We start from the raw sequence: 25,432 nt of genomic DNA, 5'->3' as shown, positions 1-25,432 counted from the left end.
TGTCGTCCTTATTTCTTCTGTCGGATAATGATTGTCAGTCGTTGTTTTGTTTTGATGTGCATATTTCTTTGCTGTTTGCTTTTCTCTTCTGTTGACTTTACATTTTCCTTGGCATGTGCTATAGGTGAGTGAATTGAGCTCACAGTTGGAGGGCCGACAGCAGGAAGTCCTGTCTTTACAGCAGAGTGTGACCACTGTACAGCAGGAGAAAGACTCCCTGGAACAAGAGCTCGGAGGCCTGGTGAGGCTTATGACTTAAATTTGGATGTGGATACAGTACCTCTTTTGCATTAGGATCATTAGGATTGAAGCCACTGGTCTTTTTCATGTTTAGTGTCCTTTGATGAACAAACTATGTAACCTTGATCATGTCTTTGGCATTTCTCTACTGCAATTTCTTGTTATTTATCGGCCAACATATACACAGATAGCGATATCTGCAATGAGCTGATGTATCAGCTGGTCTCATAACTTAACATAATTCAGATGCTGTACAAACCACGAGAATCTTAAAACAACTCTCCTGAAATTTTTGATTAGTAAATTTGTTTATTGCAGAAAAATCTGACACAAACATTTGATGTTTTGTCCCCACAGAAACAAAAGTTGGCTCAAAGGACGGAGGAGCAGACTAAATCATCAAACACTATGCAAGGTAAAAGACATAAGCAACTGCAAAAGTTCAGTTGGTCAAATGTTTTTTCTTCCACCTTTTCCCTGCTACTAATTGGCCTCTTTCAGTTAATAAATGCTTCTAGGATCTAAAATGATTTTTTTTTCCTTTTGCAGAAACACTTGAGAAGCTCAGTAAGAAGGAAGAGCAGTGCACATCTCTGACGACAGAATCAGATTCTCTAAGAAGTCAACTTGCCGGTGAGAACATCTGCATTCATGTTAAATGTTTTGTAAAAAGTTAAGTATGTATTTTTTTCCCCCTTTCTCATTGAATGAAAACCTTATAACCTATGAACAAACTTGCCTTGTCTTAACCCAGGGCTGGAGAGGAAGCAGAAGGCTGCAGATGAAAAGCTTGAGCAGCTTTCAAAGGACAAATGCAAGCTGGAAAATGATATTTCAGACATGATGAAGACATCTGGTGATAGTTCAGTACAGCTGACCAAAATGAATGAAGATCTCATACAGAAAGAAAGGTTCGCACTACATTTATTCCCTGCTCTTCAATTACTTCATTACTCCTCAAAACATATTATACCAATCATGCCTGTTGCTGTTGTTGTTGTTGTTGTTGTTGTGTTTTTCATCCAGCAACCTCCTTAAATGTCCTCTTCTTGTGTTATCACTCAGGAGGCTGGAGGAGTTACAGTGTCAACTATCAGAGGAGAAGGAGAAGGTGGCACACTCAAATGAACAACTCCAGCAGGAACAGTCCCGTAGAGAGCAGGAGCTGAAAGACATCAGAGATACACATCAGTCTCAAATAAGTAGCCTTCAAGAGAAGATCACTAACTTGGTTAGTATTGTTGGGCAGTCACAAAAATGTGTGTTTGAGAATTAAATGTTAGATACTTCAAAACTTAGAAATAGTTTTAAAGACATTAAAATGTGTAATATTTGGTTTACTACGCATTGGAAAATCTTTCAGTCACTGGCTGCCTCAAAACAAGTAACAAAAAATTATTGTCTTTATAATATCCTGTTTTCTAGGAGAAGACTGTTAAAGAGGGTGAGACCCTGGTTGAGGAGCTCAAGGCCTCACAAGAGAAATCCATCTCTGAGGCTTCAAAGCTCAATGTGAAGAAGCTCAAGGTTCTGCAAAGTCAGGTTGACACGTTGAAGCAGGAACTCTCCTCCTCCAAGGACAAAACCCAGGAGCTGGAGAAGTTTGTATCTGAGCTGCAGCCATACAAGGAACAAGCTCAGGTAAGCACCAACCCTCCAAAGTACAGACACATTAGTTCAATCAATGTGTTTTACATTTTCTGTCAGGAACTTGTTTCATGTAAAAAGGTTATTTTATGGATTACTGATTTTACTAATGTTTGATCATTGAAAGTCACCAGAAAAAACTTCACCTATCCTTTTTGTAAATGAAAATGAAATAAAATTCAAACAAACACTAAAACAGAATGTGAAATCAAGCTTTACAACAAAGTTACAGAATGGGAGGCAATATGTAACTGTAAGAATTTTTGTCATCATTTAACATCAGTGATTAATGTATATTATCAACATTTTTACTCTTAATTACCGTCATACATACATATATACATACATTTGTGATGAGTTGCTCATTTCACCCCTACATGAAAGCTAACAATCCCTTTTTTCATATTCATCTTAGCTCTATATTGGATGGTGCAATGGGCTATATGCTTGCAGGGGTACACTTGATCAAAATGGTCTTTAATGTAATGTAGACAATTTATGTTTTTTGGAAAAGCCCAAGAAATTGTTGCAAAAATATAAGAATATTTAACCAGTTGTGTTGTGGTTGCTAAATGGATATTTATGCACTGGGTAGGGTTCAAGTTGAGTTCAAGTTGAATATCTTGTTATCACTTACATACTAATGTTTGGATATTGATTTAAATTTTCTTTACATTAGATTAAGTGATAACCGCTTTTGCTATGTACCCCTGCTGGCATTATTTATTAACTTGATATTTCATTTATATGGAACATTTTCACTTTCTAACAAAAAGTTTCTACATTATGGAAGGGATTCATTTACAACATACATTGGCTTATGCAGTATATATTTTCCACTCACTTTTTTATTAATAAAAAAAAAATCCAATATACAACAATAATACACATAGAAAATACTTGTGCAATGTGGATTCTTGTAGTTATTCAAGTAAGAGTTGTATCAGATGCTGCAAGTGATGGTAGTCATACACTCCGGCAGCCAGCAGCCACTCTTCATTTATATGCCAGCCAAATTTGTTGGCATCAGTTTAATTAATACACATATTAAAAGTAAGTAGGTGAAAATGTTCCACCTTTATTTTGTTTAAACCATTGTGGTGTAAGCTGTGGTGTGATCTTTTGCCATTTTTGATGCTTCTGCAGATTAACCTTTCCAATTGCATTTCACTTATGTCCATATCTGCTTGGTTTATTTTTGGATTCATTTTACTTTCCCTGTATATATATTCCCCTCCTTTTTTTCTTTCAACTTTATTTTCTCAGTGTCTTTCTGCTGAGCTTGACTCCCTCAAGCATGACGTTGAACATTTGACCAAAAAACTGGAAAAGCAGAGTCTAGATCTGGAAACTATGTGTAAGGAAAGTGGAGATGTTAAGGCTGAGAAAGGCAAACTGGAGAAACAGCGTTCAGATGTGCAGACTAAGCTCTCTGCCCTTGAGATTAGTCACCAGGAGCTTTCAGTCCAGAATGAAGAACTGCTAATAACCAGAGATAAGCTTTCAAAACATGAAGAGGAGCTGCTTGCCAGCAACAAGAGCTCGGATGAAGAAAGGATTTCATTGAACAAGGAGTTGGAGAAGCTCAAAGATCTTCTTCAGGAAGTACAGACTGAAAACAAAAACCTGAAGCACACTAAAGATGAACACCAGGACAAAATTGAGGAGCTTCAACGACGAGATGCAGAGAAGAATGACTTGATCCTAAAGCATCAGCAGGACATCCAGCAAATTGAGGTTAAAAAGAAGCAACTAAATGAGGATTATGAAAACATCTTCAAAGAGAAGAACCGGCTTGAAGACGACCTCAATGAAAGCAGGTCGAAGCTCACGTGTGAGAAGGACAATCTCATTTTAGAGAGAGATTCTGCTAGAAATGCCAAAAAGTCTCTTGATGCTAAGAATGCTGAGTTGCAGGCAAAACTTAAATCCTTGAACTTGGAAAAAGAAGATCTTACAATGAAGAACACCCAGCTGCAGGCCCTCACAGAAACTCTGACGAAAGAGAAGGTGGAGAGGTCTTCTGAGATCAGTGCTGCTCTCTTGGATAAAAAAAGCCTTGAGACAGTGAAGGAGGAGCTCCAGAATAAGCTCAGTGTTACCAAGAAAGACTTGGAGAGCTCTGCCCGTGAATGTGAAGAACTTAAAGCCTCCAAAATGAGCCTGGCGCAAATGCTGGAGGAGTTCAAGACGAGCAGTCAGGTGACTGATTCTGAGAGGGTTCACCTTCTGCAGGAGAAGGAAGACTTGCTCACGATCCAAAGAAAAGTCTGCAATGAGAAGGAAGAGCTCCTCCGAGAGATGGAAGAATTAAAGGAGAAGCTTCAAGTCTCAACAGAACAACTGTCAAAGTCCAACGAGAAATCTACAGAAGCATTATCATCTTTTGAGCAGGAGAAGCAAGCACTTCGCCTTCAGAATTCAGAAATTGAGATGGCTCTACATGTTATACGCAAGGAAAAGATGAGCCTGGATTCAGCACTAGAGCAGCAGAAGATGGATTATGAGCGTTTGGCAGGAGAGAAGGGAGAATTAGAAGAGAAGCACACAAAAACCATATCTGAGAATAATGTTCTTTCTCTTGAGCGCGATAAGCTAGCTAGTGATATCCGAACAAATAAGGACCAGTTGGATAGCTACTCCAGAGCTAATGATGTCTTTATTCAAGAAAAGTCTGATATAACAGTAAAGCTAGAGGAGACCAAACGGCAAAAAGAAAAAGTTGAAGCAGAGTTGACCTCTTTGAAACGAGAAAAGGCTGACCTACAAAATGAGCTGCAGAAAAGCAACTCTGATATTGAAATTTTCGAAAAGGGCAAAACTGAGCTTGTTAAAGAGCACGGTAAACTAAAAATGGATTTTGAGAGGGCTAATTCAGAACTTGTTAAACAGGTTGATAACCTTACAAAAGATTGTCAGCGTCTGAAATCGTTGCAGACTGACGCTGACAGCAAAGTGCAGTCCTTGCAGAAAGAGAAGCAGGTTCTGCTTCAGGAGTTCCAGGAGTTAAAATGTCAGACTGAATCAATGTCGGGGGCCAAGCAGCTTCTTGAGAGCCAGTTACAGGCCGAGTCCAGTGAACGGAATAAAGCGATGTCTGATAAGGATGGTTTCTCCAAACAAATTGAGGAGCTGCAGAAAACATTGTCAAAAGTTACACAAGAAAATAGCGAGATTTCATCTAACATTGAGAATGCTGATGAGCAAAAGAAGTCTTTTATGATGGATATGGAGGCTCTGAAAACGCAATTGAAGCAACGAGAGCAAGAAACTAGTCAGTTGACAGAAGATAAAGGACAGCTTTTATCTAAGCTTGAGGATATAGGCAAACAGATGACCTCCCTGACCACAGAGAAGGAAGACCTTTTAGCTGGACAGTGTAAACTGGAGCAGAACATTTCTTCTCTCCACACAAGCCAAGAAAATTGGCTCGGAGAACGGTCTAGACTCCTTGGAGAGATAGAGAAGTTTCACGCTAGCCAGAAACAACTAGAGGTTGACGTCAAGGGCCTACAAACCGATAAAGAACTTTTGGAAAAGCAATGCAAGAATGCCGTCGCGGAGGTGTCGGCTTCTGCCGTTGTGAAAGAAGAGATTTCCTCCAGCATTTCTAATCTGACGGCTCAGAAGGATGCCCTGCAGGTGGAGAGAGATGAAGCCACCCAGCAAGTCAGGCAGCTGGAGTCCCAACTAAAAAATGCCATTTCTAAGCAGCTTGAGGTATTCCTCCTCCAGTAGTAATCACTGACACACATACCGTAGAGTGGCTGGGGCTATGTCACCTTCTCACTGCATGCTTGCTGATTTGTCTCCCTTCCCTCTTTCCTTTTGTTTTCGTGTCTAACTTTCATCTTCCATTTACTAACTGCTGTAAATGACCCTTAGCTCCCGGCCTTTTCCTGTGGGCTTATAACGTGATCTAACGTAAGGCAAAATCCTTCTGGTTTATTTGACTATGTAGGTCTAAGGTGATCTTAGACTTACTTACTAATAGATTTCCAAACATATTAGAAATTATAAAAGCCCCAATAATCTGCTTTACAATGTCATTTAGTCAAATCTTTAAGTTTTTGGGCTTGCAAAATCTCTCTTGTCAGAATTACACTTCAAAAAATAGTATGGACATAAATAATGAAATATGTTGATATACAGTAAAGCAGCTTTCAGGGGTTACAGAAGAACAACTTACTTTATAGGACGACCACGTAAACAGTTTTTTTCTTATCTGGCTCGTTACACAAGTTACTGGGTTGTCAGTATCCGTTCTGAGGCCACAGGTTGTATTTTAGAGTATATACTAATTACTTTCTTCCGTAATGTAATATTTATGTTGTTAATTCTCAACCAAAATGTACTTGAAATTACAATGAACTGAGATTTGAATAACTGATTCTAAATCAGTAATTAAGATGGATAACACATTAAGCATGCAATTAATTTATTAAATAATATTAAAATCATTAGGTGAGGTCAAATGATGCATCATGAATAGCTTCATCAAATGACCTGCACATTTCTTATTCGGATTGGTAATTAGGTGTTTATGTCAACCAACCATTTGCTGCTGTTAATTTGAACTGTTCTTAGCAAGTATCCTGCTCATTCACCGTTTAGGCTACAGAGGCCTCTGGCAAGACCACTGAGGCTCTGGAACAGCTGACAACAGACAAAGCCAGTTTGCTGCAGGAGAAGAATGAAGCCCAATCTTTGCTGGAAGAGCTCCGGAGCTCCAAGCAGAAGATGGAGACACAGGTAAGAGACGCTAATGTCAGCTTTCAGTGGTGAAGTGGCTCTTATACATGTGAGAGAAATGGAATTTAGTAAAATCTTTGGTGTGTGTGTGTCTTGTAGCTGTAATTTCAGCAAATAAATAATGTGTCATTATTGTTTTAGCTGAAAACATTGAAGAAACATAATTCCAAGTACCAAGAAGATCTGAATGTATCCAAAGAGCAGCTCAGCATAGAAACTCAGAGGACTGAGAGTATGTGCCAGGAAATGTGAGTAGATCCTTCATTCATCTGTCAGATTTAAATATGAATAGTATTATATAATTGGTGGGTTACGGTAAAACAAGAGACATGGGAGAGGGAGTTTCCACAAACCAATATGTCTTACATGGGTTGTCAGAATTTGTTAGATGATTTTAACATTCGTATTTCTTCAGTGAGGAGCTTAAAGAAGCCGTTACTGTGAAGACGCAGTCCCTGCAGAAGCTGCAAGATGAGAACAACAAGCTGACTCAGGAGCTTGATAACGGTCACAAAGGCCAGAGTGATCTTGTGAAGGTGCAACACTATCCATCTATATTATTAAAAATCATACATAAACCTACAAGCATCAGAACATGTTGTGTTTCACATATTGATCTGCTGACCATGACTGGATTTCAACTATGTTTCTTTTTTCTTAGCTCAAGGATGAGCAATCAAAACTCAAAAAGCAGTTGAAGCAAAGGTAAGAGAATGTATCATTTTGTGATTTGGGCAGTTTCTCACCACAACTTGCCTGTTGTCTAAATAAACACAAATGCTTTCACCTGCTTGACACTTGCTAATATGAAGTGCATTTGTAATGAAGCAAATGGTACGTCATGCTGTTCTTTTCCTTCAAAGCCTGCCGAATAATGCCTTCAGGTACTTCACGCCTGTGGTACTATCTGATGTCGGTCATCATCATGTAATAGTACAAATATATTAACCACATATATGTAGGAAGATACTTAGGAACAATCAAGATACAGTCACAGAGTGTTTCCGTTCAATGAAATTTCCGGAGGATGTGATGTCACGTTTCTGATGCAGCTAATGAATCATCTGCTTGGTTAAAGATGACCTGAACGCACCAAAACAGGAAATGCATGCTTGAAAATCGTCTGTCATACAGGCTCCAGTAGAAGTAAACGGGAAACAGAGCAAATATTTGTAGTGTAATGTGACCATTCCTAAAGGCAAAGCACAATACACAAAAAGTAATTTAACCTACAGCCCCATCTCACCTGCTTAACATTTTCATATGTGCTTTCACTACTGATTTTGCATGTTTGTTTTTTCGTCCTCTGAATCTCCCACTTTATTTAAATTTTCAATATGCTGACTGTACTATAATTTTTTTTTTATATTTTCTTTATTTGCAGTCTTACCATTTTAACAAGTATACCAAATATTTTGACCAAACGACTGTCGGAGAAAAAATGTCTCTTATTTTTCTGTATGTCTCCAATTTGTGAAATGTCTGCAGTGGCCGAAAAACTAGTTTGAATTCCAAAGTTGGAAATCTGCAACAGTTAAATTGGGGCCAGTTTTTCCTCTGCGTGGAGTTATTGTGTTCTGTACCTCTGAGATTTAATTGGTATTGTGTATTTGACAGGGAGAGCACCTTGAAGGAGCAGTTTGAAAAGGAGAAGGCCGCCCTCCAAAAGTCCATCCATAAAAACAGTGCCTTAATTTCAGAAAAGGACCAGCAGGTGGAAAACCTGAGGAGCGAGGTGAGAATCTAATGAACTCTCTTATTGTCAGCAGGTATGGCAGCTTATTGACAGAACTGTTGAGGTTGCACAAAGTGAATTCAAGCAAGTTGAGATTTGAGAGCATGCAAGGACATATTTGTGAGTGTGCACAGAAAGATGGTTGCTTTCCTACAGCCTTTGACAAATGCTTTTAACAGCACATCCCTGTTAAAGCCAATATGTAACTTTTAGTGTAATTTCCTTTCGACAGTTGGTACATATCAAAAATAAAGTGGCCCTTGCAGGGACATACCTAATACCCCTTTCACACCGAGGACTCACCCAGGGTTGAACCAGGGTTGATTGTGTGTATGAAAGTCTAACAGGATATCACTTCTAGGTCACAAATGATGTCCCGCTTTCATTTTGAGCATGCTAACGTAGCTAACATGAAATGGCATCTTTGGAGATGCGCGGAACAAAGCCCGGTTGCTGGTGGGAACCTAGTGACACATTTCTTCTTGCAGGTCAAAACATCCGTTATGCTTTCATTCTCTTGAAAATTGTTTTGAACTTAAACATGTGAGGAACTGTGTACCAGAGAATATGAGCGTGGGAGCGGTTGTAGCGGTTGTAGTGGTTGTAGCGTCGCCTTATTTCCCGCTCAAATTTCACTCTGGTTTCGCTCACACCATGAGTTCAGAGCATTCCCGAGCAAGCCCGACCCCTGAATATATGTAATCTGTGTATTGTGCACGGCGGCTGCGTGGGATTGTTTTGGGTAATTCAAACATTTCCAATAACTCCAGAGCGTTGTAAAGACCACATAAAGTCAATATTTATTCAAAAATATAGATTCCAAAATTCACAACATGTTTTTATCTAATGTAATATTCGGCTTCAATACATTTTTGTTGGCGTTTAGCCTTTCAAAAACAACATTTTCACTGTTTGCTCTCTGCACACAAAGAACACACCTGTAGGCTATTAAGAGCTAGCAGCAATGAAACTAAACTGACCAGTTTCATTCATTAAAGAAACTTATTAAAAAAGTTAAGCTTATTTATTCCAATGAATCACTTAATTGAAATTGCGAATTTTGTTTGTCAAAATATGACAACAGACATTTGAAGCTTCATCCAAAAACCTCAATAGAAGCTTCGATATAAAAATAAATGACATTCGGTTGCCGACAGCCCGAAGATACTACACAGCTTTTTTGGAGCAGGGGTAAAATCTGAGTTGAGCGCGGAGGGAACAAACGGCTCCACGAGCGAGGAACAGAAATTCTCATTGCTCCACTCTACTCACATGAATTTGAGCTTGTATTACTGTTAATAAACTGTCATTCAGTGAGTGACTACACTTGTTGTCATAACATAATGTTTTTAGAGCAAAGCCTAATATTTTGTCCAAGAAACGTAAAACATTTTTCGATATTGCATTGCGTGGATTGTTTTCTTCATAGCTGGTTGGACTGCGTGGGGAAAGTGCCTCAGTTAAGACACTGGAGGGTACAATTCACTCCTTGGAGCGGGACAAGGCTAATCTACAGGACCGTGTTCAGAGACTGGAGAGGGACCTGGCTGCAGGGCCCAATACCATCAACGAGTCCTCAGGTAACAGTGGGCTTAACTCAAGAGCAAAGCTAATATTTCTGGTAGCACTAAGGTCAGTTCTCTGTGAGGTAACCCAGTCTACTCCTGCATTTCATTTAATCTGTTATTGTTTCCAGGTGATACAGTTTTGGACCAACTAAGAGAGGATAAGGAGACTGCAGAGAGCCAGGTGTGTATATCTTTCCTCTCATCCTGAATAACACCAATCATAGGCCTGGATAGATTTAGGGTTTTTGCCATTCATACATTCAATGTGAAGATGCTTCCCTACCCTGGCCCATAGAATTTTCTGGTTTGACAACGTCTCATTTACATTTTCATCATATTTTGGGCAGTCGTACGGAAACAGTCTTACTAAATGCTGTTTGTGAAATGACTGCTTACTCAGACATTTACTAACTAATACTACTTCTGATGTAGTGTACTCTGAATTTTATAGATTATTGTTTACTCATGTAGCAGTTACAGTATAATGTTTTACAGAGGTGAAATAGGTCTAAATTTATTTGAAATTTCGGACATCATCTCAGCTCTTGCAGCGGTGATATACTCATGAATTGGTATCACCGTTATATTGGAGCGTTTCACCCACAGTGCTGTGATGATGGCGTGTGTCATCAGGCTCAGAACCTTCACTTACTTCTCATTTCCTGCCTCTGTTTACTCTAAAATGTTATACTGTATTATCTGTGTCAGTGCTGACTTGAATGTGTTGTCTGGCAGTAGATGGGTCGTAATTTGATTCTCAATTTTTTTTTTATTCTCTCTCTCTCTTTCTCTTTCTTTATCTCCAACTCCTCTCCTCTGCCCTGTCTATGATGTTGGCAATGCTACACCACCATCAGGCAGCGGTTTGTTAATGTTTTTCATCAGCTTCACTTGTGCATGTTTGTCTGTCACTGTCACTCTTATGTTTCGTCCGGTGGATCACATTATAGTTGGTGTCGAAACTACAAACTATCTTCCAAAGACGACTCAAGCTTGATTTCTCAATTTTTTTTTAGCATAAGCTCTCTGCTGAAATTCTTAGAAGAAATTAGAGTTATCATATATGCTTAGCAGATCAGATCTGTTAAGGATGACCTTTACTCAGCAAGACACTCATAAATAGTGGGTATTTACCTGACTTTCCTTTTGACTCATTCCAAGCTTGGAGTTTTCTTTGGCGGACAACTCACCGTGACAAATTACCATCATAATCAAGATTATATTTATTATTTGGCGGGATATGACGGGGCACAGTTACTATTATCTATAATAGTATTGTCACAGGATTGAGGCAAAGTCTTGGCACATAATACGATAAATAAATATCATAGGGAGACTCTATATCAATTTTTAAAATGCATATTGTATGGGATAATAGATGATCATTCACCAGCAGCAGCGGCGCTAATGCTACTGTTGTGATTCTCCTTTACAGATTGAGTTCCTGAATTCAGTCATCGTCGACCTCCAGAGGAAGAATGAGGAACAAAAGGGCAAATTGGAGACAATGGCAGCTGCTGCTCTCAATGGGAATAATCCAAGTCAGCTGGATAACCATGATAGGTATGTCCCATTCATGGCAAACTCATTAAAGGGGACATATCATGCTCATTTTCTGGTTCATACTTGTATTTTGGGTTTCTACCAGAGCATGTTTACATGCTTTAATGTTCAAACACATTATTTTTCTCATACTCTCTGTCTGAATATACCTGTATTCACCCTCCGTCCATTTTAGCACCTAAGTAAAAAGTCTGTGAGGGTTTAGGGCTGTTCCACTGTCAGATCATGAAGTACTCGAGGGCTCTCTCGCTGACATTTTCAGCCCTAGCCAACACTTTCTGTAAGCCCGCATTTCTGCAGACAGGAAATTACCCACAATTCATAACTTTGTGACATGAAACATGGGGTTACCAGGGGTGTAAAAAAAATATATAGAGAAACAATAACATGGATTTAACACGGTACACAAAAAACTAAAACATGAAATCAGAGGAATGCAAGCATTAGACTATTACACAGCTGGTTTAATCATCAACCATTTCTTTTGAATTTGCTTAATGATGCTGTTTTGACAAAAGCAAGTAAATTGATTATTTGACAATTAGGCTACCTCTCCTCGTAAGGCAAGAGCCTGCAAGAAGTTGGCATCATTAAGGTATCGTGATATGTCCCTGCAGTGTTGTTTCATTCGTAATGATACCATCTCAAGTCCTTGCAGCCTCTCACACTCAACCATTTACCAGAAGACATCAGTTGAGGCTTTAGGGGGGTACAAAGGGATTGGGCCAAGCTGTGGGTGGTATATTCTAATGAGCCTGCATGAGACATAGGAAGGGGAGCCACATCTGATTGACTGGTTGAATCACATGTTTTCTGATCTGCCCACAAAAAACTGACTGGGTTGTCTTATCTCACAGTTTGTGGGTTGGTAGTCACTCCAGATACCAAGATGTACGAGCACAAGCATTGACAAAGTGATATGATATGTCCCCTTTAAGACTTAAAATAACACCAACTGTGTGGCAGTACAACTCCATTTCTTTAGTTACACACACAGCTGCTTTCTCTTTCTGTGCAGCCATGACAAAGAACCCGCGAAGAAGAAGCTTCCCCCAAGGCTGTTCTGTGACATCTGCGACTGCTTCGACCTCCACGACACAGAGGACTGTCCCACACAAATGCAGATGCCCGACTCCCCTCAACACACCACCTACCACGGCAGTAAGGGCGACGAGCGGGCCTACTGCGACATCTGTGAGGTCTTTGGCCACTGGACCGAATCCTGTAACGACGACCAGACCTTTTAAGCCTTTTTCCACCCTCGTTCGCACAATCAGTATATTTGCACATTATGTTAGATTACGCTGTGCTTTTGGGATTTTGGTTTGTATGTGTGCATTTCGTGCGCTTGTTTTTGCCAAGCCTCTTTATTGTCCATGCCAGTCCTTAAGCGCTCTTATGGGAGAGTGATCTCCTGAGAATCCCTTCAGACAAAAAAGACATCCAGAAAAAACAAAATACAGCAGTTGACAATTTGTGTTTGTAATTGTAAAAGACTTTGGAGCAAAAATGTTCGATGTCCTGGGTTTGTGTGAGTGAGGAGATATACTGTCGGTGGATGTATCGTTGTGGGAGAAGTGATGATCTTCTTCAGATAATTTAATTTATCAATATCCTAACATTGTTTGCACAGCTTGTTGGGGAGTTACAAAGATAATATAGTATCAAGAAAGGTGTCTATTTGAAACTGTAAATGACTTTATTGAAAAAAATATCAGTTTGCGCAAAAAACATTGGTGAGCTATAGTTTATTTTTTTATGCCTGGAAATACTATGTACTCTTTAAAGGTTTGATAGTATGTGTGTAATTTTGTGAAGGGTAATCACCGGGGAGAGATTTTCTCACTCTTGCCTGGAGTGGAGCAGTGAAACCCAGTGCTGTTTGGCTTTAATAGGAGCGTTTTTTATGGTCTTCATGAAGGAACTGATGGATGATTGTTAAAAAAAGAAGCAGTGAAACTTAAAGCACTTCACGCTTACTGTAACCCCTCAGTTCCAGTGAAACAGCCTTTTTTCCAAAAGGTTTCTTTGCAATTAAAAGATAAATACTTCAAACGTTTTGAATATCTGTATGAAAAATAAATGAAATTTATGTATAAATTAAAATCAAACATTTCTGTATTTATTGTTCAATTGAAAGCACTCTGCACAGTCTCTGTTAACGACTGCACACAGTCATAAAAGATGCTATGAAGGAAAGTTTGACAGCACGTAGACCTCTATGTCCGTCCAGCTTGTTGCAGTGCTCCCCTTATAATCACATCATCTTGAGTTTGGTGTAGTCCCCTGAGTAAATGTCTCTCTATCATATGTGCAGGATACATATGTAGCATGCACCATAACATTAAATAACTTTGAGGTTTCAAGCCAGGTAATGTATTTTTAGCAAGACTATTTGAATTTAGAAATTAAAGTTGTCCGGTGTTGGACGGTGCTGCTGGGTTTGTACTGGTGACATGGTGGAAACAAATATCAGATATTCAACTCGGTACTACGGTATATTCACCATCAGTTGTAATGAGGGAATGCAGGGAAGAATGGTTGGTGGGTAGATTGTAACACTTGTTAAACCTGAGATGAAGCTAAGCCTGAAAACTAACCTGACCAGGACTAGTATGGAGGGATATGGTCCCATAACGTACAGTAAGTAAGCCTAGTGTAGCTGCTAATCTTGCTTTAAGACTAAAACAGGCCGTTTGCTTAAGGAGTTTTGGTGTGGGAGCAGGAGTTGATGAGCTTCAGATGCAGACTGCCATTTCTCCAGCTCCACACTCAACTCCACAGTCACCGGTTCCAGTTGGACGGACACAGAGTCGTCTGTGTGGACGTCCTTCCTTCCCTTCCCTTTGCCTACAGAGGACGATATCAAACAGGATTCATGATTTTAATCAGACTGAAAACAAGAGTTTACTGACCGATAAATCAAAGCACACCCCTTTTATTTTTCCTTTACATTGGATGCCAAATACGTTTTAAAATGCCACTCACTTTCTTCAATAATATGAGGTATAAGCCACGTATAACACAGAACAAGAATGGAAACGCAACACCTCATGAGTTGAAATAAAACAACTTTCTATGCAAGACTTATTTCTCGCAAATGTTGTGCACCACTTTGTTTAAATCTGTGTCTCCTTTGCCAAGATAATCCGTCCACCTGACAGGTGTGGCATATCAAGATGCTGAATGAACAGCATCATTATCGCACAGGTGTGCCTTGGGCTGGTCACAATAAAAGGCCACTCAAAAATGTGCACTTTTATCTTGAAAAACACATTTATTAAGCACTGAAGTATGGATTTCACATGAATATGGCTATTATATGCATTGTTTTTGGTCGTAGCCCCAAAGAACAAGGGGGAGAGGGGAAGTTTCGAGGCTGATTAGGATTTACTGACTAATTCTCAGAAATGACTTTTTGAGATGACTTATGGTTGTGAAATAAACATTAAATTCACAGGAAACGGCTCACTGCAGCTGGACATTCCTGCCGTCAGCATGCCAATGGTACGCTCCCTCAAAACTTGAGACACCTATCTGTGACATAGGCCCTTTTCACAGCAGCCATATTGACATGTCATTACAGGGTAAACACAGGTGTTATTAATAACATTAATTATGGCCCTGTAGTATTGTGCATGCTGGCTCACAGGAATGACTGTGACCCAAGACATATCTGTCAGGTGGAGGGATTATCTTGGCAAAGATTTTAAGAAAATTTGTGCACAAAATTTGAGAGAAATAAGTCTTTTATGTGCACAGGAAAAGTCTTAGATCTTTTATTTCAACTCGTGTCATATCTTTGTTCAGTGTATGTAGGCCATTCTAGGGACATTTTACAGTATTTACTTATGTCAAAACCATTTTAAGATTATTCTCTATACCCAGTTGTACAGTTGGAAAAGTGATCTGTAATTCAGATGAATAACCTTTTGGAGCTGCTGTATTCTTCTGTTTAGTACCACTGCCTCCTCTCTGCTTTGATTCCTTGTCCATCTTCTTGTCTTCTTTGATTTTCTTTCCCAGATCCTAAAGATGAGTGAAAAACAAATCCCACATAAAATAAATCCCCATGTCAGTTTGATAATTTATAATCCTGTTTTCTGTTCCTTTTATGGTCAATATCTCTCTTTTAAACATTATAAATCCTGTCTCAGTGTTTCCCAATTTGAATTTGTCTCCTAATAGTTCCTGTTAATTGCAGAGATAAAGATTGTGCTATCTCAGCAATGCCCTGGCTGCATGTAAATTTGCTTTTTCAAATGTTTGTGTAGCTTCCACCTCAGTTTCAATGTGCAGAGCCCCAAGTTCACAGAGGACGTCGACCTTTTGACCTCCTCTGACCAGGCTTTGCAGGGGGACGTGGACAGAGCCAAGGGTTCTTCTGGTGGGGGCGTCCTGGAACAGCTCTGGTACACATTTCTTCTTTTTGTCTTTAGACTTGTCTTTGGTGGAACCAGATTTGATTGGAGACTGAGGAAGATACCACAGACATGACATTATGATATTTGATGCTGTATAATTTTATCTGCCAAAACAGACTTTTAATACTTACTGGTGGACTTACCTGTGGACTGCCGTGGTATCTTAATGGAACTACTAATGCGTGGCACCAATGTGCATATTATCAAAACCATGATACAGTGACAGAACTGTTGTCCTCTGCAAAGTGCACCTTTACAAACAACGGTGCATGTGAAAATTGGTATTTTTGCAAAGGAAGGCTGAGATAGAATATAAATTTAGGATGAAATGAAAAACCCTGACCTGCTCTCTACAAAAAGTCAGACTACACTGCCATCAACCCAAAAAACAATTACAATACCTATCCCCTTTCTGGTCAACTCTCCCCACTAATAATCTCTGTAAAGTCCCTTATTAATTTGAATTTCTTTCACAACTGCAGATACACACTTGCAGCTTTTCAGGGGCATTAGAGAGTGAGAAGAGCCACAAGGTGGTGCTTCTCGTTCATTGTGAGGTTACTCAAAGTCACATCAGTGGAACTGGCAGCAGCAGATGACTGGAATAAACTCAGCCGCTGTTGTCAGAAATCAAGCTTGCAACCTTCTTGGTCAGCCTAAGACTATATTATGTACAATAATACATTTTATATTATATATATATAATTATACTATAATATAAAATAAATTATGTTGGTTGCTTTTGGATTGGTGATATGAATAATTAAATACATATAAAAAGTATTTCAAAATGATGAACTATAAATCTCTGGCGTGTGGCCACAGTGAGATGAAGAACAGCCGCGGTGGTTTGAATGAGTTAGTTGGAGCCGGGGTTATTATAGTAAACTGAAACTAAATAAAAACTAAATTCTTCAAGCTAAACTAAAACTATATTTCCTGGTAAAAAAAGAATAAAAAATAAAATAAAAATGTATAAAAATTAATTTCAGTTTAATTTCTTTTTAGCTATAATATATCACAACCGAAAAAAAGAAGTCGGTATGAATTTCCATCAACTCTCGTGACATTGAACCACAGAAATTGGTCCATGTATTCGTCCATATACTATATGTAGCTAAAGACTTCTGAGACATTATATCATTATATCTACTAAAACTACTGAAAACTATAACTAAATATATAAAAACTAAACCTTTCTGAAAAACTGAAACTAAACTAAAATAAAATTGTAAAGTCAAAACTAAAATAAAATAAAAACAAATTGAAAATTCAAAAATATTATTAAAGCTGCGAGCAGCGATGAACAGGCCCTCGCACCTGTCGCGTGTCAGGGTACTGGCTGGACACCGATTAACGCGGCCAGGCACGATGAAACCGGAACTTTGATGATGCCTGCCACAAGACTCTACGAAAAACGGTTCATGAGTTATAAAAGGGGGCGTGGCTAATGTCTTGGGGCGGGGCTATGAGTATATTTTTGTATGTACATGTCCTCAGGACTGTACCCTTATCATGCCTGAGAAATTTGGGGCAGATCGGACTATGTAAAAAAAAACATCATTTGAATAACTTTTCATCCTCAAGGTCTTAAGATGGTCCTGACCAAATTTCAAGTCGATCTGATTAAACCTGTAGGAGGAGTTTGTTAAAGTACACGGCATATAAAACGCTAAAAATGGGCGAAAATGACATATTAAAATCAAAATGGCTGACTTCCTGTTGAGTTTTGAGCATACCTCCAAGAGGCTTTTTTGTGCGTCTCCACATGTTACATCTGTCTGCCAAATTTCATACATGTAGGTGAAACCGTAGTGAGGGGCTCAATTTCTCCATCAGTCTAGGGGGCGCTAGCGAGTCATTTTGCAACACCCAAGCCCGAGACCCCTAAAATATCAAATCTTTCACCACGTCTGATAAGTATGCCAAGTTTAACAACTTTTTGAGCATGATAAGGTCTCAAAAAGGCGATTCATTTTTGTGAAAAAGAATAATTCCTACAGTTTCAATAGGGCCTTCGCTGGCCTGACGCTGTCGGTGCTCGGGCCCTAATAACCTTGATTGAAGCATAAAAATTAGCTTGTGACCAAACTGAGGTAAAAATTATAATACCATAGCTATATAGCCAGGTTAGTTTTGGCACATCAGTTGCCATAGTAATAGAGATTTCCAGTAATCATGGTATCTGTCTATGAGCCCCACTCTGGAAATGAATGATCCATGATTTCCCTGAAAATCTTTTAGATAGATCTGTTAACTTGTTATTTTTCTAATGCTGACTAATGCAAGGGCGGTCTTTCTACGGTTTGTGATTCAGTGGAAATGAAATGATAAGCTCACTTCTTTCCCTTTCCCGCCTTTCTTCTCTTTCACAGTTCGGCTGGGTTTAGCCGACGGAACATCTTCAGAGGCTGCAGGCCATGACAGGACCTAAAATGTCAAATGCTAGAATTTGAGTTCTATAACACATTTTGCATCTAAACATTTACCCACTCAAACTGTGTTTTCTTTACCTTTTCCTCCTCTATTGTAATATAAAGTCCTTGATTGAAGAATCTCTTTAAGCCTCCCAGATCACTAACAATGTACGTCTGTGTGTCACTGAAGTCCATGCACTTTGACCATGTCAGCTTTGATGTGCTGTGTCTCGACGCTGTAGAAAAAGAAATACACAATTGAACGGTTGGCGCTAAGTGGATGCTGCATGTACAGAAACAGGGTTAAAATTTTTCTTTTGGTAAGTCACGTAGTTGAAAGAATATATACAAACAAACCTCAGATTGAGTGGAAAGTTAAGGGAAGTGTTCCTACACAAGTTTGATAAAGGATCAGTTTAGTCATCCAGTTTCAGGTTGTGTACAACTCTCCACTGACTGTTTCTTTGAAGGTAGCTGTGTAACTTCTACAGAAACTGATAAGTAAATGTTTATCACAGTTATACAGGATACATTACTAAATCAAATGAATCCAAACATCATACTACCATTATTGTTAATAGTTCTGTAGAAACAACTGTGTCTGCTCTATCAGAGTTTGTGATATAATCCATTTTCCTGTGGGCGTGAAATTGTGTTATTACCATACGCAGTATCATGGCAGGTTTCCTCAGTATGCACCATCGAGTCTTGTGTGTGTGGTTTGGACGATTCCTTTTCACAATTTCTGTTTGATTGTAGGTCAGCATCACTGAAGCAGTCTTCTGTTACATGTGCTGCGTCACATTTAGATTCACTGTCGAAACTCTGTGAACACCAACGTAAGAAAAGGAAAAGAATAGAAAGGAAAAGTGCTGATTTAAAAGAGTTTCTGGACACGTTTTCTCCACATAACTCAGTTTTTCACATTCCGCTGTGTTTTCGTTTTAAGATAACCTTTACAAATCAAGGCACATATATAAAACTGATGTGGATTCAAAGCACATGTGCACATTGAACAAATATAGATGCTCAACTGTTTTTTGTTGTTATTGTGCTTACTGTGTGCAACGATGAAATGACAAAGAGGGAGTTTCATACTAAAAGGACTGTAACTTTGGAAAACAATGAATGACTCTTGAAATGTACATATCCAACTGAGCAATTTGATGTTGAAAATAAATTTAATAGATGTATATTAGATGTGTATTTGTCTGTAGACATTTAGCCTGGATTCAGTTTATTCAAGGTTGAATAGTAGATGCCTAAGAGATCTTTGAATCTGTTTATGACAAAAAAAAACAGCAACACTGTAAACGTGGGGGGTGAAGTGCTTATGTTAAATATTTACAGGTTTTAATGCATTTTTAAAATATGTAATGCTGTTTTTAGAATAAGGTCTAAAACCGGGCTATATGTAGTCAGTGAATCCTGGTCTATATCAGAGCTAAAGCGTAGAGGCGATGTTGAAAAGACATATGAGTATTGTTTTAAGACAGACTTGAAAAAAATGTGAACTTATCTTTTAAGTTCTTACATGTGAAACAAATATCATAACATGTGTGAAATATTATTGTCATTTACTAAATGAAACTGTCATAACATGTCAGAAAACAATGTACAAAAATGCCATTTGAAATCCAAAATTATGCCAAAAACACATTTGATTTGATTTTAGTTTTCACATTCTGGACAGACATGTAACGAGACTGAAAAGTGTAGGAAGGATACGTCACCAGGTTAAAACTTTGATAACTAAGGAAGTCGTATGTGATGAAATAGCCGTAGGTGATAACAGGGAAGTCAGGAGCGTTTTCATCCCCACACGTCAATGGGTCTGGGATTCCCCTCATCCTGCCCACACTCACTGTGGCTGATGCCCGGTCCACTATCACATCTGTATGGATAAAATGACAAAGTTGCTGCTTTATGAAAAAAGAAACAAGAGTCCACGTTTGGTGGACTCAGATCTACTAATTGACAGTCCACAGTCTCACCACTCTTCTTGGCCAAGCCCCTAAAACCATGTCTGTCCTCAGGGGAGATCCATGAGGTGTCCAGGCAGGAGATCTGTGGGAGGCTGTCCACAGTGAAGCCCGGGTATGAGGGAGCAAGAGTGAAGGGGTTGCCCTCCAGCACCAGCGTCCTGAGGCAGGGGAGCGTGCTCAAGGTGTTCAGCAGGGCCAGCTGGTCCTGAAACTCACAGTCACTCAGGTCCAGACATACCAGCTGTGGCCTGAGGTCAGAGACAGAGCAGCGGTCTGTTGTACAGCAAGACTGACAACTTTTGAAAAACAGTGAAAATGAGGAAGTGGATGAATTAAAGAGGACCTATTGTGCTTATTTTCAGGTTCATACTTGTATTTTAGGTTTCTACTGGACCATGTTTACATGATTTAATGTTCAAAAAACGCCTTTACTTTTCTCATACCGGCTGTGTTGCAGCACCTCTTTTCACCCTCTGTCTGAAACGCTCTGTTTGACCTCCTGCCCCGCCCCCCCCTCCGAAAAGCCCAGTTTGCTCTGATTGGTCAGCTGGCCCACTCTGTTGTTATTGGTCAACCTGACCAAACTCTCTGGACTGCGCTCCAGCTTTGCTCTAACTAGCTTTGTTTGCGGGTGTGCCAAACTAGCTGTTATGCAAATGTGTTACTTTGTGACATCACCACATTACGGAGGAAGAGGCAGGACTTTAATGAAGGCATTTCAGGCAGTTCAGGTGCAGTGTTTCTGTGGAGGAGAGTAACTCCCTTTGCCGTGGACTTTGGGCTTTGTAACTTTAAAGACCTTTTACATGCACAAAAAACTATATAAGACACTAAAGGAAAGGGAAAAAACACAAAAGCATAATAGGTCCTCTTTAAGTTTTCCTTTTTTATTCATAAATAAGCCTTTTAACACGGATAGCATAACAAAAATGAAATATATAAAGCTACTTTTGAAATATTATCTATTATGTGCAGCTGGAAAGGAATTATTTCAAAACGGCACTCAACTCAACATAAAGTTAAGGGACTCATAAGAGACAATTTTTAAAAATCGAAGCAACAGAGACCGGGATATCCTGACTTTTGGTCCCCTAGTACGGGTCAAGCTCCAAAAATGCTGGATCCTACATTTCCCATAATCCAACTAATATCTTTTATTTGACCCACTGTCTTCTAAATGCCAACTCGTTTCAAACACCACAACCTGAAATCATTCGCTGCTGCTGTTATAGATTATAGTTTATGGTCTTTAATGCATAATTTTTAAAATAATTTTTAATATGTACATACCATCTGTCACCATCAATATAAATCCTACACGCTGTACATACAGTATATAGACATGTATACATGTACACACTGTACATTTCCAGTCCATGTAAATCCATTCAGCAACTATTTGTATTGTCTACAACTTACAGAACACTTGACTTGTATATTGACCTTTTACTTCTTCTTTTATTGTTGGTCATTGGTGCTTTTATATGTATTTATATAAAATGTATCTATATTTTTTTTTACTATGTATGTACATAAAAGTCCTGTCTATTCTTAACTATTGTCTATTCCAGCTTTGTTGTCCTTGTCCCTAGCTGTTATTTCTATTTCTGTGTAAGTACATTTAGAAAGACGCATAAAAGCCAGAGTCAAATTCCTTGTATTTATGTACTTGGCAAATAAATATAATTCTGATTCTGGGTTTTACAAATAAACTGCAACAGCAAACTGAAAAATCACCCTGCGACACACAGACTGTGTGTTCAGGCCAGAGACGTGTTAACAGATGTATAGAGCTACTGAGAACATGAACATTTCCCATTTTGAATTCATTTGTTTTGTATTAATATAAAAACAGCTGTTTGTCACAGAGTTTCTGAACCCTATGATCTAAAAGGGTCTTCTGTACTCCACCGAATGAATTCTGATGTAAATCTCAAGCCTGAGCCAAGATAATCCAAATTAAATCATTATATAATACATTATACAACGGTTTTCACAGGATGTGTAGGCCTATTCCTCCTTGTGATGAATAAACTGAAAGTCATGTGTCATGATATTTCCAGTTCTGTTTAATTGATGATAGAGAAGGAAATTTTAAGAAATTAATTTCCCCTAAGGCTTACTAATATGTTACCCTATTGGGTTTTGGCTGATTTTATCAGTGTTTCAAAGTATTTGCCTCCTGAAACCCACCCGTAATTAGACCGTCACTAAAAATAAAAACGTGCCACGATCATCAGCTGACAGGAAGGGAGAGTGGGTGTAACTTTGCTGCCACTGAAACCACATTTAGTAGATTATTTTAGATGGGAAAACTACCCGTGTTGCATCAGTAAGTGTCACCAGTGAAAAGCCATCAAATCAGTACATGTGTGTAAAATCTGTCACAGGTAGAAAAACCTACAATGAAGCATCCTGACATGATGTGATGTCATTGTCTCACCTTAAGAAACAATAAAAAGTACACAATTTCTACTTGAGGTCTGGTTTGACCTGGTTTTGGTTTAACTCTTTAAGAGCCAGAAACTTCCTGTGTTTGTGTGTGTGTGTTTGTGAACTAACCAGTGTCTTCCTGTAAGATAACAGATGTCGTCATGGGAACCCAGACAGTTTGAGCCAAGGCCGAGGTATTGCAGGCGAGAGGGCGGGCTGTCAGTGAAACTGTTGAGAGCAGACAACCGGTTGGCACGTAGCTCCAAAATCTATCAAAGAAACATAATCAGAGTTACTCATCACCACATCACAACACCTGCTCCACTTTGACCTGCGAGATAAAAACGTCAGTTATGTTGCACTGACATACCACTACTCTTTATGATTCAGCTGGGAATCACCCTTTAATGGCAAACCTTTGCAGAGGAAACCCACCTTCAAAGTGCTGGGAAGGTTTTCTACTGGGATTTCTGAGATTGTGTTAGCACTCAGCACCAATTCCTCCAGCTTTGAGAACTTTAACAGGCCGTCGTCGATGACTGATACCTGAAAACAAAACATCAAGTACAACTTTTCACAATCGTATTTGGGGATTTAGAGGGTACAATGACAAATTAAGATTTGGGGATGCTCTAACTCTGTGGTTCCCAAACCTTTTCATGTCAAGGACCCCTAAACTGACCCAAATTAGACCACAGACCCCCATTTGATAAGATTTTGTCCCAGGGTCCCCCGTCTGATAGGATTTTTGCTTTTAGATGTTTTATTACAGAAATGTGACTGAAATAGTCATACATTTTGTCATTGTGTTACTTATGGATGGAATTAGTGAAAATTTATGACTTTCTGCTGCGGACCCCCTGGAACCCTCTTAAGGACCCCTGAGGGTCCCCAGACCCCACTTTGAAAATCACTGCTCTAACTAACTTCAGAATTATAACAAATAGCACTTTTTTTGGGCTTCAATACCAGATTTCTGTGGGTTTAGTGACACTCAAACAAGTGGGATTATAATAAATATTATATTGTAGTGTATTGTAGTACACTAACTGAAACTTGCAATATGGTGTTTGATATTTTCTATAATGTGTTGGCACTGTTCCTACAGGTCATCTGTGGTTATTTCAACCACTAAGAGGAGCAGATATAGTGTAGGTTGGTAATGCACCTGCAGCTAAGACTGCACATGTAGTCTAGTGTTGCTGTACTGATGCTCGACTCTGCTCTGGCAAGATAATAAAGGACCCTTTTGAACTGGAAACTTTGAATTCTTCTGAAAGAAAACCCTTACATGACATAATATTTTGGGGGCCATTATATCAAATCATGGGTTTGGGGATGCTATTAGAACTAAAGGGTATGCTTTTTTTTTTCTTAAAAAGCAGTGGCTTGAATCAGATTTAAAGTACAACATTTAGGAGATAAAAATCAGAACACTCACGCCCTTGTCCACGATGCGAAGTGTAGTAAAGTAATTGTAAATGAAGTCTGTGTGCAGGCGTTCAGGTGTGAGCACAACCAGCTGTCTCAGGGCCGGAGCTTGAGGGCTCCATGATTCATCGTGCCGCCATGGAGAGTGAGGGCAGCTCAGCAGATCCAGCAGGGCGTCCGTCTCCTCTGTCTCTGCTCCCTCTGCACCGTCTTTGGTCTTCCTCTGGGAACATAACCACTCTATTTATCAGTGTCATATACAAAAAGAAAGCTACTGTACACAGTGATGAGAGTGTTTTAAACCACAGACATGATAGTTGAAACACTCACCCAGGTGCCATATCCACAAGGAAAGTCATTCAGACACAGGCGGTGAATCTTCTTCTCTAACACAGCAGAAAGACTGTTTGAGCTCATTTCTGTCCACAGTTGTTACTGTATGACATGTTGCATAGATCAGAGAAACACAATAGCTACAGTATGTAATGATATGTCCGTTTTTCTTTGGTCAGTCTTTCAGGGAAAAGGCCTTGTGTTTATATACAAATGGTTGTCGGTTGCCCGGCAACAGCTCGGGCTCACTCCAGGAACACTGCGTGGACTTCAGTGTGAGTGATTCAGGTGAAGCACATACAACTTGAGGAAAACTTGTTTCAGTGGGGTGTAGCTATTAGACAAACACCATGACTCTGAATCCCTCTCTAATATGCTCGGTGACGTTTTCTGTAGCACATTATGGCCCGAAATCTTTGACTGCACTGTTGATAGTGCACTCTTTGTGGACCATGACATTTCACCTGACTGGTGAATGGTGGTGAGCCATTGTGAGTGTTATTAGTTACACCTGTGGTTTCCCTGCTATGGCAAGGTAAATTTCTACTATGAAAAATCTATCCAACTGTACTAGGTGGCACCCACTGGCACCCTCTAATGGTAGGGTAACACGAAGCTCTTAAACAAGATTACATCATTTCTTATTTTTCCCAGGTTCACAACTTTCTTCCTTCATTGTAATGTGACAATTAATGACTCTTGTAGACATGTTTCTTCAAACAAATGTATAGTTAAAATCTTCAAATTAACTTAATGTTTTCACCTTAAAGCTTCGTTAGGCAGAATATGTTTGGCATCACTGGACAAAATTTCCATAATAACCTTTCAGCATATTGTAATTCAAGTGCTCTGAGAGAAAAACGAGGCTTCTGCACCTCCTCATGGCTCTGTTTTCAAGCTTTAA

At 39.2% G+C, this 25,432-nt stretch overlaps 2 protein-coding genes and 1 long non-coding RNA gene across 9 annotated transcripts in view; 1 reads left to right on the top strand and 2 right to left on the bottom strand.

Moving 5' to 3' along the window:
- The window catches only part of clip1a (CAP-GLY domain containing linker protein 1a), a 28,526-nt gene extending 14,811 nt beyond the window's left edge, over nucleotides 1-13,715 (top strand). For 4 of the 7 annotated variants that reach the window (XM_037777666.1, XM_037777664.1, XM_037777669.1 and 1 more), the window contains 18 exons: nucleotides 125-241; nucleotides 598-655; nucleotides 790-873; nucleotides 995-1,151; nucleotides 1,306-1,471; nucleotides 1,666-1,881; nucleotides 3,154-5,607; nucleotides 6,502-6,639; nucleotides 6,781-6,887; nucleotides 7,055-7,175; nucleotides 7,301-7,344; nucleotides 7,503-7,523; nucleotides 8,257-8,374; nucleotides 9,804-9,954; nucleotides 10,071-10,123; nucleotides 10,800-10,805; nucleotides 11,378-11,505; nucleotides 12,524-13,715. In XM_037777666.1, the coding sequence (XP_037633594.1) occupies nucleotides 125-241; nucleotides 598-655; nucleotides 790-873; nucleotides 995-1,151; nucleotides 1,306-1,471; nucleotides 1,666-1,881; nucleotides 3,154-5,607; nucleotides 6,502-6,639; nucleotides 6,781-6,887; nucleotides 7,055-7,175; nucleotides 7,301-7,344; nucleotides 7,503-7,523; nucleotides 8,257-8,374; nucleotides 9,804-9,954; nucleotides 10,071-10,123; nucleotides 10,800-10,805; nucleotides 11,378-11,505; nucleotides 12,524-12,752 (4,368 nt within the window). In that variant the 3' untranslated portion in view covers nucleotides 12,753-13,715. The remainder of the gene's footprint in view (nucleotides 1-124; nucleotides 242-597; nucleotides 656-789; nucleotides 874-994; nucleotides 1,152-1,305; nucleotides 1,472-1,665; nucleotides 1,882-3,153; nucleotides 5,608-6,501; nucleotides 6,640-6,780; nucleotides 6,888-7,054; nucleotides 7,176-7,300; nucleotides 7,345-7,502; nucleotides 7,524-8,256; nucleotides 8,375-9,803; nucleotides 9,955-10,070; nucleotides 10,124-10,799; nucleotides 10,806-11,377; nucleotides 11,506-12,523) is intronic. The other 3 variants (XM_037777671.1, XM_037777667.1, XM_037777668.1) reach the window with 3 other exon arrangements.
- Nucleotides 10,158-12,087, bottom strand: LOC119492904. The gene is made up of 3 exons (XR_005207869.1): nucleotides 11,955-12,087; nucleotides 10,332-10,333; nucleotides 10,158-10,168 (listed from the first exon to the last, which is right to left on the bottom strand). It is a non-coding gene; the product is annotated as an uncharacterized LOC119492904 (long non-coding RNA).
- Nucleotides 13,716-14,170: 455 nt separating the features above from the next.
- Nucleotides 14,171-24,731, bottom strand: LOC119493243 (leucine-rich repeat-containing protein 43-like). The gene is made up of 12 exons (XM_037778397.1): nucleotides 24,526-24,731; nucleotides 24,206-24,418; nucleotides 23,200-23,310; nucleotides 22,894-23,033; nucleotides 20,341-20,579; nucleotides 20,080-20,240; nucleotides 19,009-19,171; nucleotides 18,443-18,582; nucleotides 18,270-18,359; nucleotides 15,787-15,978; nucleotides 15,435-15,534; nucleotides 14,171-14,355 (listed from the first exon to the last, which is right to left on the bottom strand). Exons 1-12 carry the CDS (start codon nucleotides 24,610-24,612, stop codon nucleotides 14,171-14,173), a joined length of 1,821 nt encoding a protein of 606 aa, XP_037634325.1. The 5' UTR covers nucleotides 24,613-24,731.
- Between the last annotated feature and the right edge of the window lie 701 nt (nucleotides 24,732-25,432).

The sequence above is a fragment of the Sebastes umbrosus genome, chromosome 8, assembly GCF_015220745.1.
Source record: "Sebastes umbrosus isolate fSebUmb1 chromosome 8, fSebUmb1.pri, whole genome shotgun sequence".
Classification (NCBI taxonomy): domain Eukaryota; kingdom Metazoa; phylum Chordata; class Actinopteri; order Perciformes; family Sebastidae; genus Sebastes; species Sebastes umbrosus.
The sequence above is the reverse complement of the archived record's forward strand: the minus strand, read 5'-3'. Positions and strand labels throughout refer to the sequence as shown.

Bases quoted from the DNA above. Each gene is read 5' to 3' on its own strand.
- LOC119493243 (XM_037778397.1), bottom strand. From the start codon at position 24,612: ATGAGCTCAAACAGTCTTTCTGCTGTGTTAGAGAAGAAGATTCACCGC. The intron at 18,583-19,008 runs GTAATAACACAA...CTTTTTCTACAG, and splicing joins CTGCCATGATACTGCGTATG to CGTCGAGACACAGCACATCA. The intron at 15,535-15,786 runs GTGGAAGCTACA...ACTCATCTTTAG, and splicing joins CTCTGCACATTGAAACTGAG to GATCTGGGAAAGAAAATCAA.